At 32.3% G+C, this 14,697-nt stretch overlaps 2 protein-coding genes across 2 annotated transcripts; one reads left to right on the top strand and one right to left on the bottom strand.

Annotated features, from left to right (window-relative positions):
- Window positions 1–257: 257 nt before the first annotated feature.
- On the top strand, window positions 258–4,673 carry LOC101251013 (uncharacterized). Its single transcript, XM_004244706.4, has 7 exons — window positions 258–727; window positions 2,152–2,223; window positions 2,301–2,368; window positions 3,294–3,441; window positions 3,533–3,616; window positions 3,955–4,050; window positions 4,339–4,673. The coding sequence occupies exons 1-7, from the start codon at window positions 407–409 to the stop codon at window positions 4,342–4,344; spliced, it is 795 nt and encodes a 264-aa protein (XP_004244754.1). The 5' UTR covers window positions 258–406; the 3' UTR covers window positions 4,345–4,673.
- Window positions 4,674–10,513: 5,840 nt separating this feature from the next.
- LOC101251308 (pentatricopeptide repeat-containing protein At5g43790) lies at window positions 10,514–14,497 on the bottom strand. Its single transcript, XM_004244707.5, has 2 exons — window positions 14,242–14,497; window positions 10,514–12,513 (listed from the first exon to the last, which is right to left on the bottom strand). Exon 2 carries the CDS (start codon window positions 12,368–12,370, stop codon window positions 10,562–10,564), a length of 1,809 nt encoding a protein of 602 aa, XP_004244755.1. The 5' UTR covers window positions 12,371–12,513; window positions 14,242–14,497; the 3' UTR covers window positions 10,514–10,561.
- Between the last annotated feature and the right edge of the window lie 200 nt (window positions 14,498–14,697).

The raw sequence follows: 14,697 nt of genomic DNA on the forward strand, positions 1-14,697 counted from the left end.
CATAGTATTGCTATAAATGGTAATAAATAAAAAGTATTGCTAAAATCAATAATTATTTACTAAAATGTATCAATTTATATAATTTTTCCTATTTATTTTATATTATTAGTTTATTATTTTTATACAATTATCCCTTCAATTTATTTTATATCTAAATATAAATATAATAAATTCATTTTTTTTCCAAATATAAAAATAAAAAAATTATTTTTAATTTTGACAAAAATAAAATAAAAAAGTCCTATCTCGTAAATTCCGCAAAACATCAAAAACTCCACCTTTTTAATCCACCATTCCCCCACTTTTCTTATTCTCTCTCCTTTCTTCTTTGCTCTGTTTTTTTTTTTTTCCATTTCTCTCTGTACATTGTTTTCTCCTTTTCTCTTTTAGAGAGAGAGAAAAAAAAATGGTGAATGAGTTTATGGTATGTGTTGATAGGATCATAATAGCAACAACATGTTTTGGAGATTCATCAGTTACTAATGGTGTTGGTGGGAGAGAAACCCTTTTGACTAATGATGCTGTAAATGTTAATTCTACTGTTGAAATCATCAATTCAAGAAAAACCCATCAAGAAAAAATTAGTATTAGTACTAGTACTTGTGTTGGTGGAGAAGGTTCTTCAAAGGGTAGTAGTAGTAGTAGTGTTAGAGAGTGTAGGATTTGTCAAGAAGAAGATGAAGAAACTGATATGGAAGCTCCTTGTGCTTGTAATGGCACTCTCAAAGTATACCCATTTCACCCCCTTTTTATGATTTGCTTTAATTTTACTTCTTGGTTTGGTTGTAGATTTTGAGTTGTGTTCTTTGAGGTGCATTTTTCTTTTAAATTTTATGAGTGAAAGAGCCTATCTAAGACTGGTCTTACTCCATTTTTTTGAAACTTGAAAATATTTCAAGATAAATTTTCAAAATCTATGGCGGAAATGGGTAAAGTTTCAGTTTTTTTCTACCATTTTCATTTGTTTTCTTAGGCTGGCTAAGGAAATATGTGTTATTTCTATTTTTTCTTCTCTTTTGTTTAATGGGGTTAATTTTTGATTTTTTTATTTTAAAAGTTTGAGTTTTGATATCACTTGTTTTTTACTTTGGCCTGGGAAATGTGTGTTTGATTGTTAATGGATACAAAAAATTTCTTTTGTTTCTTTCCTTGAGTTTTTAGTCTTTCTGCAATATAAAAATGAAAGATTGATGCTTTTGATTGTACAAATATTTTTATTTTCTTATAATAGAAGAGTCATAAATTCACATAAAAACTTTTTGCCAAAACCAACTTTTTGTAAAGTTAAGCAAAAAAAAAAAAAAAAAAGTTCCATGAGAAGACTGAGTTGGGGAGTTTTTTTTTTTTTTTAAGTTCCCAGAAAGTTTTGGTTTTTGTGCAATTTTATTTTTTTTGATTCTTCCTTCACATGATGAATGCCTTGTGAGTTATTTTTGTTCTTATCTGGAAAAAAAATCAAAAAGTATGCTTGCTTGGTCACCAAACTTTTTCTATTCTCATTAAATGTGGATTTTGAATATTCTACCTTTGTTGAACAGATTATTTTACCTGCAAGCTGAAAATATGCAGCAAATAATTAAATGCACGACATGACAATAGTATTTTGATCAAAAGTCTGTTTCTTATTTGTGACCCTTTATGACTAAAAATACTATTGCTATATGTCAGTTATACTGGGATTTTTTTTTCATATTTATGGGAATTTATGTCATAATTGATGATGGTATTCAAATGTCAAAATGTTTGAGTAAATGATGGTTCAGTTATTCTGAATACCATGTCTTCATGGACTGAGTAAATGCTAGTATTGAATTGGATCATGAGGCCATGCCCTTTTGGACTGGCTCAAGTTTTTTGCAAGCTATGTTGGTTGGACTCTTTAGAAATGCTGACGAATTCGTGTTGGATTCTTGGAAAGTGATTCACTCTTGGAGGATCCAACATGGGTGCCACACCCTTTTTGGAGAGTCTGAGCAAACATAGTTTGCAAGCATAGTGTTACTAAATTTGCTTTCGTTTAATGCTCAATTCATATGTTCACATTGAATTAGTAGAGTTTGTTAATGCTGCAGTTTTACCTCAAGATTTCTTAAGATACTATTAGATTAAAAAGCTGAGTATTGATATTCTGTCATCTATTGGACTTTGCAGTTTGCTCATAGGAAATGTATTCAGAAATGGTGCAACAAAAAAGGTGACATCACCTGTGAAATCTGTAATAAGGTTGGTAGCTTTTAAGCGCATGCTTTTAGTGGAAAAGATATTTCTATAGTCTCAAGTGATGTTGTGTGTTCTATTAGGTGTTTTCACCAAACTACACCCTTCCACCGGCAAGAAGCAACCCTGATGTAATGGCAATTGATATCAGGTATGTGCTTCAGGTTGTTAGTTGTATAGTACTTGGCGTTTGCTTTCAAACAATACCTTGTAAAACAAACCTTTGCTGGTTCATTGAAACTTGCAGTTTAAGTTGTGACAGTGTAAGTAGGGACAAATTGCTTGATAGGTTTATCTACTTCTGTATTCTGTGTCAATTGGTTAGTAAATTAGTATCAGTTGTAACCTTGCATAATTGGCATCCTTAAAGAAAGAAAAGAAATGGAGTACTAAAATACAAGACTTGGAAGACTTTTGATGGGACCTTAAATTGATTGACATCAGTTCTCTTGCCTGCTTAATGTCTTAACACTGCTAAATATGAGAGTGGCATAGTTCCGCTTCATCTATCCCTTTTGTTAAGGTTTATGATCATGATCTAGTTTCTTTTCGGAATATGTTAAGTAATATCATTTGATCTTTTTAATTCTCTTTGCCCCAGAGGCATATGATACATGAGTGCCCCATAGGTGTCATCAATCATTTTTGAACATACAGGAGTTGTGTCTGTTCTAAGCTCTCCTTGAGCAAGTTCTTTACCTTGATAGGCCGATTTAGTTGTTTGCGTGAAAATGATGGCATTGCAATGACTTTGTTTTGAAGTTGAGTAGATAACAAGCTTTCAAGAGATCTACTTTGGGATACCAATCCTTTTAATTGTGATTTGGAACTCAGAGTAGATCTTGTTGCATGCATTTTAATGCCATCATGTGCGGAAATCTTTATAAGATTGCTGATAGGTTTCAACAGAACCTAGCATTTGTGACATGATCCAACTACACTAATGTTATTATATATGAAATATCAAATGTCCAGTTTCCAGCATCCAAGCATCCAACATGGACAGTAAATACTCTGTTTTCCGATCGATAAGTCAATCTTTCTGACCTTTTTCTTCTTCGGCTTGTTTAAATCAGGCAAGCATGGGGACCGGGCATGGATATTAGAAATCCTCATTTTCTAGCTTTTGCTGCTGCTGAGCGTCAATTCCTGCAATCAGAGTATGATGATTATGCCATTGCTAGCAGTGGGAGTCTAGCATGTTTCCGCTATGTTGCAATCATTGTATGTATAAGCTGTGTAATGCTTCTATGATACAGTCATTTTGTTTGTAAGCACTTCATTATTGAAGGTCGGTTGTTTTCTATTAATGCAGTTGATGCTACTCTTGCTGATACGTCAAACCTTGATGGTCACGAGGGACTTTGCAATGGTGCAGGACCCATCAACCTTCTTCAATGTAAGTCGGAATCATTGTTCATTCCATATGTTTTGTCTTCTAAGATAGTTCAGCAAGGAGGGCTGAACTCCCATGCTGTTCATTCTTTCACTAGCGTGTACTCTGGCTGTTTGCATCATTGAGTGTGATTAGGAAGTGTACTGCATTGTGTCAGCAATTAGCATGACAATTTACACCACGGTTCTGAGGTTTAATTTGTTCATTTGGATGCATGTACTATTCTTGTGTAGACAACTTCCGTTTATTTTTCATATATATAAACAGCAGTACTTGCACTGACACTCTAGTATGTTTAGCTGCCAATTATTTTAACTTGAAGCATGTTTTGTAAACTTTAGTTTCAGATTTCACTTCTTCAGCTGGCGGCTTTCCTCCTCCCTTGTTATGTAATGGCTCGGACATGGTACATGATACAATGCCGGAGAAGGAGGCAGGTATGTACACGTAACAGTTATCGTAATCATTCTCTTTCCTCTCGCATTCTGCCCTTCAATTTTGTGTCCATGATTGACTAAAATTGGTTCCTTGGCAACTTTTGCTGCTATGATTACCAGTAATGTCATAAGCCTTGATATAACAACCTATGATGTTAATATACAATGACATTGACCCTTTGATTACTTGATGTCTAAGGGTCCCTCGTTCCCTATCTCCGATTTCATGTTAGAACTGCAGAGTGGAAGTTCTTTAGCTTTATCTTACGTATGCACGATTCATTTCAGGGTTAATATGGACGATGTTTGGTTAGCATGAATCTTTTGCAGCCTTTGTCGTCTCTTATGAGGCGAATGCTGCTGTACATCAATCTTCTCTTTCGAAAGATTATCTGTATCTATCTCCCGAGGTGCAAACGTTTAGTTAGTCCTCTCTTCGAGCTCTACATATAAGTTCTTCCTTAGTCTCTCTCCTTAGCTAGCGAACTCGGAAGCAAATGTAAATGTGAGGATTTGAGTTCACAGGCATGTTTTTTTTCTTCTGTAATCTCAGTTTTATTGGATGTCATAAAAACAATTGACAATCCAAATGAAATTTCTAATGGAACAAGGAGTTTTCTGCATTTTGTTGAGGGTAGCATGCTTCACTCAAATATGTATATTTTATATATCATAAGTTTATTATTGTTGACTTGTTATACTTTTTGCATAATTCTCAAATATATAGATTTGTAAGCATATTATATAAATTCACAAACAAAATTAACAAGTTTTGACTCTTGAGATTCAAAATGTTGAACATAAATTGAGACAAAGATTACATGTTTGATTGTTGGAGTTATATAGGTATTAGTTATACATGAATTTAATTATGTATAATTTTTTTTCAAAATTTATACGGAAAATAATTTTTTGAGTTTCCAAATTGCAAATTGTATATCATATAAATGACCTTCCAATCTATAAGTCAATTTTCGACTATATATTTATATTTTATGGTGGTCCTATTATTTTCTTAGACATTTAAAAAGGGAATATATTGCCACTTAAAAGGTCACACTGAGATTTATGGTAAGTGATAGGGCTGCATATACTATGCTACGTGAATATATAGTATTTTTTTAAATTTAAATATTATTATTCTACTTTTTTATTCTATTTCCCTTAAATGTTTTCTTTTCTAAATCAGCACATTCTTGTTTTTTCTTTTTTCCTTTTCTTTGACTACAAATTTTCTACCATTAAAGTGGAAATTTCAAGTTCCATTTCTAGAACCTCCAAAAATTTAGTTTCTTAATCTTTGTTTGAATTATTTTTAGGGAGGTTCTCAATTTTCATATACAAGCCAATCTTGAATATTTAGATTTGATATTTAATGGATGTTCTTCGATGAGAATATCGTTGGAGTTTGAGAAGCTAAAAGATGAAGTATATTTAAATGAGAATGAATTGAATTAGTGAAATTTTTGTTATTTTATTTACTCAACATAATTTCTTCTATATTATTCAATTTTATGTTTTTGTGTTTCTACTTATGAACACTTAGCAAAGCAAAAGTGTTATTTTTAATTTGATCTCGTATTCTCCTAATTTTTTCAAGTGAAATTGATCTCTTTTGAAAAAAAGAAGAAGAAAGGAGATAGCATTTGTAATAACTATCATTAATAGTGAGGTGATTTCATACTTCTTTTCAGATAATTTAAATCAAATGGAGTGTTGATGAGATATAGAAAGAAGATAAAATAAAATAAAATGGAAAAAGATAAAATAAAAGTAAAATGTAGCACATGTAATTTTTTTTTAAAAAATCAGAAAATTAATATGACAAATAAAATAAGAAAGTTTCTGCACTTTCTTTGTCATGTATTAGTTATTCAAGGGGATAATAGGACCCTCATAAAATATAGAGATCTAGTTAGAGTTATCCAGGTATTACTATTGCAAGATTTAGTTATGCAGAATTTAATTATGTAGGTATTAATTACGCAGGGTTTAGTTATGCATATATTAGTTATGCAAGTATTAGTTACGCAAAGTTTAGTTATGCAGGGTTTAATTATGTTGAATTTAATTGTGCGGGTATTATCTATGCGGATACTAATTATGTAGGTATTATTTAGTTATGTAGAGATTACAATACATGAATTATCAACTATTGAATATTAAACTTGTAAATTATTAATATATATTATTCACATAATAATAATACATGTTAATAAAATGTGAAATATATTAATAATATATAATGCTAATATTTGATTAACATATGTACCATCAAAAAATATATAATCAATTTTTTAAATAGTAAAAAAAATATTTATATGTGCATAAATAAATAAAAATTGTAAATATATAAAAATAAATGAAAATAGTCTATATATAATAGAAAAAACTGCAAAGTTTCCAATTAAAAAAAATTAAAATAAATGAAAATGATCTACATATAAAAAGAAATAAAAAAAACAAACATATATAAGAAAATAATAAAGTTTTTAATTAAAAAAATAAAATAAATTAATAGAGTAAATCTGTAGTTTTTCATTTTAATACATGTATAACTAATACCCATATAACTTATTTCATCTTCTACACTACATAACTTTATGTAGGACTATAAAAAAATGCAATCAAATACTGTACAAAATTTAACACAGGAATAACTTTTATACTATATTTAAATTCTTACCAACCAAAAATGGTACAAGTTATGTTACTTTTATACCTAACACAAAATTTCTATCAAACATAATAAAACTAATGTAACTTTTAATACATGTATAAGATATCTCTTATACAGTAACCAAATGACCCCTAAGTGTTTAATCAATCAAATTTGTCCATCATTGTTATATATATATATATATATATATATATATATATATATATATATATATATATATATATATATATATATATACTCACATAAAAAAACATGTTTATCTTGATATATTAAAAGTGACAATTAAAAATAAAATATATATGTATATAATATGGTAGATAATAAATAAAAGGCCAAATACATAAATAGATCTCTAAACTTGTTGGGTTTTATCCCTCGGGTACCTCAACTATGTCATTTTTCTATTGAATCATTGAATCACCCGTAATTTGTTCATAGGGGTAATAAACCTTAGTATAGTATAAATTTGTCTCTGAGATTTCAGGCATAGATTGAGAGAGTACTTGTGCATAAAAAATATGAACTTCTGTAATTTTTTTCAAATAATAGAAAAGATAAAATAGGTTATGCATGAAACAATTTTTCCTTTATTTATTATATTCAATCCATTTTTATTCGACCCATCCATTTATTAACTTGTTCTCCCTAGTCACGACGGTACGTTCCAAGAACATATGGCGAAGTTCTCTTGGTTAAATTTCTTAGAGCTTAAATTTTGCCATTTCACCAAGCCAATTGAACACACCTAATCCTCAAATTTTTAAAAAATAATCCAATTTTGACTTATGTTACTGATATCTAGAGAAGAAGACTAATTAAACTATCCCAAATTAAAATAATGTAACCAATTTTGGCATTATAGTACTACCCACCTATTTTCTAGAAGAAGGAATATTAATATTTATTATATGTTATGTTTTGAAATTTGTCAAATAATTTAGAAGTGATAAAGTTACAAGTACCCCATCCTCCTCCTTTGCCTTGTATTCTAGAAGATGACTCTCTTTTTTAAATTAGTCAAGCCTCTCATTGTTCTTTTATGGTCATCTAGAAGCCAAATTTGTTTGAATTCCAATCTTATATATAAGCATATTGGCTATAACTTCAAACATTCAAACACTCTCCTATATACATTTCTATTTTTTAGAGACTACTTATATACACTAAGTTTATACTATACTTCTTAGTTTGAGGCTATTATTATGAAAGGATATATGGGAAAGAAGGATTTAAGGATATCGGAAGAGGAAGATCTAGACGATACTCTTTCGCTCTCTGATCTAATTCTCACTCATAACGATGATAATATTGATTCTGTAGAATGTGATAAGTATTACGACTCGAAGAGTAGTGTTACTTCATCATCAGATGGTGAAGATCACACGTTTGAGTTCATTGTTAATTATAAAAACAACGTCGTACTTCCTCCTGAAAATATCCTCTTTTGTGGGAAACTTATTCCTTACAAAAACAATAATTCCATATTATCATCGTCAATGTCGAAAAAACGATCGTTTTCGTTTTCACGTAAAAATAAGTTCTTGGGATATAATCCAACTCATGAGATGGAATTGAAGGATCTCAAAAATCGATTAGATCGTAAAGTTGGCGATGAAATTAGTGATTATAACAAATATGGCAAAGGAAGTGGGAATGGGAAAGGAAAAGGGATATTATGGTCATTGATTAAGGCAATAAGTTGCACTAGTGGTGGTGCATCCTACCATGCACAATCTGCGGTCAAAGCATCTATTGGTTGCATGTCTCTTGTCTAAGTGTCGCTTGGCAAGTCCGTTCCGCGCTCTCTATCCTCTTTTTGGGGGTCCTCATGAACCGCTTTTTAGTATTCGTATTTGCCTTCGTTCCGCACCTTCCCTTCCACACGGAAGGATCATGGGGTTCTCCCAACATACATATTCGGAGGTGCAACTGTTTAGTAGGCAAGGATCGGAACGGGCGGTGAAAAAATAAAGAAATCTTTCTATATCGAAATCTTAGTTGAGAAAATAATAGAAAAATTCCTGAAATCACCCGTAAAGAAGAGCGTTTGAAGTAACAGTAAAATTAAATTAAATTTATAAAAATAAGCATGATATTATTTGTATTAGAGTAGACGGACTACGGCTTGGGCTGCGACCCTTCCTAGAATGAAGACAAGCCGGCTGCTTACTTTTGTTGACTCTAGGAGCATGCATGAGCTAGAGAGCTTATTTTATTAGAAATTAGGTTGTTGAATTAGAATATTCAATAATATTAATCTATATTATATTTCTCTACCTAACATATTTATGTTCATATTTCAAGAACTCTTTGTTATTCCAATTTTTGAAATATCTAAGCTCTTCAATATAATTAATTAATAAAGTAAAAAATAATAAAAATAAATAGAAAAAATGCACAAGTGCTCCCAATCTATGCCTGAAATTTTAGAGACACACTTATACTATACTAATGTCATATACCTTTTTGAACTTATTTTATAACTAATTCTCTATTCCTTTTGGACTTATGTGGCACTAGCTTGAAAAAAATGTCCCAAATAAATACAGTATATACTTCCCCAAGTATCCCAGGAGGAAATTATTAGGGAAAAGAACAGATATTGTACCCAAAAAGAAAACTACTTATAAATGGTTATTTCATTTATTATTGTAATCCCCACCCCTTGTTTTAATATTAATGTGCGTTTACTATTTGATATCATCTTATTTAAATAACTTGATAATTTCAACTTTAACTAATTTTGATTTTATTACAACAATTAAATCACAGTATTTTAATGAGTCAAACTAGCTATGATTAGTTTGAAAATATATCTTAAATTTTAAACAATTCTCTATTTTCCTAATACTTAAATTCATTTGAACTTGGAAAATTTTAGTTGAATCTATAATTTTGTAAAAAGTATTTAATATTTGCATAAGGAAAAATGCACAAGTACCTCCTTAACTTACACCCGAAATCCAGAGACACACTTATACTATACTAAGGTCCTAATGCCCCCTGAACTTATTTTATAAGTAATTTTTACCCCTTTTCGGCCTATGTGACACTAGTTTGAAAAAAATCAACTAGCATTGGGCCCACAAGATAGTATCACGTAGGCCAAAAAGGGGTAAAAAGTTATTAATAAAATAAGTTCAAGGGGTAATAGGACCTTAATATAGTATGTCTCCGAAATTTCGGACAGAGATTGAGCGGGTACTTGTGCATTATCCCTTATCATAAAAGATATAATTCTATTAACCCACCCCAAAACCAAACAAAGCATAAAATTGAGCTATTTCTAATAGTTCCAGGGCAATAGTAACACTTTTTTTTTGCCATGTTGGACTGTCATGTCAACATCTAAATGGCTTATGTGGCACTTTTTTTGCCATGTTGGACTGTCATGTCAACATCTAAATGGCTTATGTGGTAAGACTAACGTAGTAAGGGTATTTGTGGTCCAAAAAAATGGATGAGAAAGGTATCTTTTTTATACCAAATACAAGCAGCTATTTCAGATAGTTCGAGGGTGTTTTTGACCCTTTTCTATTAAGAAAATAGGGTGTTCTAAATTAGGAATAGTACTAAATAGATCGAACTAGAATAGCAATAGCACCCTGTATTGTTATTTTCATGGTTTACTATGTATAAGAATAGTATGTATATTAAATAAAATCCCAAAATTAATACGTATTATTTTCTCTAATACCTCCTACCAAACGACCCCCGAATACAATAGGAAGTTAACACAATATACATATATTGGTATATCTTTCACCAAAAGCAAGATCAGAATAGAATGAAACATATGGTTAAAAAAGTGAGGCCTGATGTGTACAAGTTTTACCAATAATCCAAACAAGAACAAGTTCCATTTTTAAAGTGATGAAACCTAGATCTATCTCTTACTATAATTTCCCTCTCATAAATCCTTGAAATAAGCTTAGTAGCTGTGTGACAGTCATTGCAAACCCTTAAGTTCTTTATAATTCTAATAGGGGCACCAGAATCAGAAGCAATAAGAGCATAAGCAATGGCTAACCTTTCACTATGGTAGGTAAGGGCACTTTCCTTCTCTTCCTCTTCAATGTCGAACAAAACTTCTCTTGTTCCTGACTTGTGACCATGTTCTTGCAGCCTTCTGTGCATCTCATCTAGCTTCACGTATATCCATTTGAGTTCTGGATGAGTCTTATCGCCAATAAGGAACTCGTGCATAGCACCATCAATATCGACAATGCTACTACCAGGAGCTTTTTCAATCCCCTGATCTTTCATCAACTTCCTTAATTGTTTCACATCATCCCACCTGTTCAAGCTAGCGTACATATTCGATAGTAACACATAGTTCCCACTGGTCTCTGGCTCTAGCTGTATCAATTGTTTCAAAGCTGATTCGCCTACCTCTAAGTTACCATGAACTCTAGCAGCTCCAAGTAAGGACCTCCAAAGAACTGCATTTGGCTTCATAGGAATGGTCTGAACTATTTCTTCAGCCTCCTTTACTCGGCCTGCTCGACCAAATAGGTCGACTAAGGTCCCATAGTGCTCAAGCTTAGGCTCAATGCCGTAATCCTCCTTCATTGACTCAAAAAATTTGCAGCCTTGATCAACCAACCCGACATTAGAGCAAGCACACATTATAACTAGCATTGTTACATCATCAGGAACTAAACCTTCTAAATCCATTTTCTTGAAAAGTTCAAGGGCTTCCACACCAAGGCCATGAACTGCAAGTCCTCTAATCATGGCATTGTAACAATAAGTGTCTCTTTCGAGCAATTGATCGAATACCTGACGAGCAAAATCAAGACGCCCGCAATTTGAATACACAGCGATTAGTGCAGTCCCAACAAACCGATTGAGCTTGAGATCATTCCTAAGCACATAAGAATGAGCCCATATTCCATGACTAAGTGCACCTAAATCAGCACAGGCACTAATCAAGGCCACCAAACTAACTTCATTAGGACAAGTCAAAGATTTCTGCATTTGACTAAACAGAAGCAAAACCTCCAATGATAAACTAGAACTATCATACACACTATCAAGATCGGCTTCATAATAAACTGAATAATTATGTGCATAAGCTGCGAGAATGGAGTTCCACGAAGCTAGATCAGGTCCAGTAATTTGATCAAAGAGGAATCTTGCAACACCCAATTCGCCGCACTTGGAGTAGAAATTAAGCAATGAGGCTTGAACAAAATGATCATAAGGTGGTTCGAGGAATTTCAAGACATGGGTGTGCAAGGCTCGGCCATGTTGAATCCATGGTTGAGAACCACAAGCCTTAAAAAGAGAAGGGTAGGTGTAACTGTTGGGTATGAGAGTGGTTTGCGTCAGAATACGATTGTAAAGGGCTAGGGCAAAGTGAGTTTGATCATCTTTTTTCCTAGAAAGTGATGATGAGATAAGGGTGTTGAAAAGGAAGATTGTTGGATTAGTTACATGGTTGAAGATGCTGAGAGCATAGGAAATGGTGGCATCTATGGTGGAGGATGAAATGAGAATGCGACTGAGAGGGTAAGTGTGGAAAATAAGCCCAGTTGTGATCATTTGAGCATGCACTTGCTTGAGGGTGGCTATGTTTTTGCATTGTTCTATGATTTTGAAAATTGGGTGGGCAGATTTTGGGCTCAATGTATTCATGTGATGTGCTCAAAGCTTTGCAAGACGAACAAAACCTCTCACAAGTCATTAGTGCAAAATGAGAGCTCTCCTCTTGATGGTGCACTGACACACAGGATTAATCACACGGCAGAACTCAACACCAATTCTGATCATGCCTTCATCTAAAAATCAAAATATAACATCGTCAGACTTAACATTTCTACATATATATGTTTAGCACATAAGTGAACAAAATTACACACCAAATAAAATGGGAATGATGCATGAAATTGGTAACCATCTATATATAAAATAGATAAACAGAAACTAAAAAACGTGCAAATGATGCTGAAAACATTTGGCAAAACCTGCGATTTAGCGATAACAGAAAGCAGGTTGAAGTTGGCGATTAACCTGAGCTGACAATCGTTTTAAAATGGTTCAAACTTATTTGAGTTAAAACTTGCTCAGTTTTATATTATCTTGAACCCAAATCATAAAATTTTAGGTGGGTTGGACGGATTATTTGATTTTGGGCTCATTTTGACAACCTAAATGAAACTCTCATCTTTTAAACTATGTAGTACCTAGGGTTTCACCTTGAGAAACCGGGGCATGTTCTAGACAACAAATGCGTCTAAATGAATTTCAACTAAACCTCACATGAATTATTCAGAAAGGATCAATTCCAACTCCCAACAAGAACAATTGAGACGAGATCACATAATGCATGCAATACCAATTAGTATTATCTAATATTACCTACAAAAATTGATAAAAGAAACTGCCCTATAAAAAAATGAAGAAAATAATATCAAAACAAATATCAAACTCCACCCCCCCACCTCCACCCCTCAAACTTACAATTAGGGGTTTAAAAAATGAGCCCAACTAGTTAGACTCAAAATAATTTGAATTGGGTTGAATCTCAATCCATTCAAGCATTAACCCATTAACACATTTTAAGAGAATCCTCACTTGAGCCCAATTTCATCTTCTATTTCAACCCATTTTAAAACTCTTTATTTAAATTGGTGTAATACATTTTCCTATATTGAATTACTATCTATTTATATCTTTTAGGATTTATCTATGCATTTGTATTTTCATTTTTAAAATTTTCTTGAGCTGAAATCAAATTGAGGTTAATTAGACTTAAATAACAATATCATAGAATTATAGAGATTCAGCGGGTCAAGATCCAAGCCTCCATTTGAGCACAAAGTAAACTTGGGGAGGTTGATACCCCTATTTATAATTATTCATGTTCCCATTGCACAGAACAAATACAAGCGAGGTGAAGCACAAGTTAAGAGTGCTACTACAGAGAGATCATGATAATTAAGCATAAGTGATTCACTACTCTTTTCCATATTATCAGAATATTAAAGAGCATAGCTCTGAGTTAAAACAAACAAGGTAACCTTAGCATACAAAGACATCCTATTGACCTCCAAATATCTCCCTCAGTTTCAATATTAAACTCAATTAGGTCCGACTACATTATGCAAAACACATTACTCTAGTCACAAATGAAAACAACGTCATACATAATAGTATAGATTTACTGCATCACACCTTATAAAATGTGAGCTCAATGTACGGCTACAACGTATTTAATACCATATACTTAAGCTTAAGAAACTATCAACAAGTGGCAAATTATCAAACATGTGGTGGGCATAACTAATAAGAGAGTGGTTTTGTAAGGTTCTCAGTCCTCCCAATTTCTTATGAGAATCATAGTTCCTAACCAAAAGAAAGGACCATCAATAGTGTATTCATCCAACTATCAATAGTGTATTCATCCAACTTCAGAACAAAATTTCACCATTAATGCAAGCATTTTACATTCAATTTAAAGGGAATTAAGTAAAGAGGGATCACGAGAGAGAAAATATGAATTGTACCAGGTCTGGTCTCTGGTGAGTGAAGGTGGCTGTGTTGGCCGGATGTGGAGGTAATGTCAACATTTTTGGTGTATTGGAAATGATTTAGCCTGAAGGAGTGCCAACTATAGCGTCAATCTATATATAAAGCTAGAGGTAGGAGAAGTGATGTGGCATGTCTCTAGACTTATTTCACTTTTTTTTGAGATTTTTTAAAGGCTATTGCGCAAAACCCTCCATCTATGTCCGAAATTTTAGACATGCATTTATATTATATAAAGATCTTATTACTCCATCAACTTATTTTATTAATAATTTCTACTCTTTTTGACCTACGTGACCCTATTTTGTGGGTCCAACACTGGTTGACTTTTTTCTTCAAATTAGTGTTACGTAGGTCTAAAAGGGATAGAAAATTACTTATAAAATAAATTAAGGGGTAATAGGACCTTAGTATAATATAAGTGTCTCTAGAAT

This window comes from Solanum lycopersicum, chromosome 8 (genome assembly GCF_036512215.1).
Source record: "Solanum lycopersicum chromosome 8, SLM_r2.1".
Lineage (NCBI taxonomy): Eukaryota > Viridiplantae > Streptophyta > Magnoliopsida > Solanales > Solanaceae > Solanum > Solanum lycopersicum.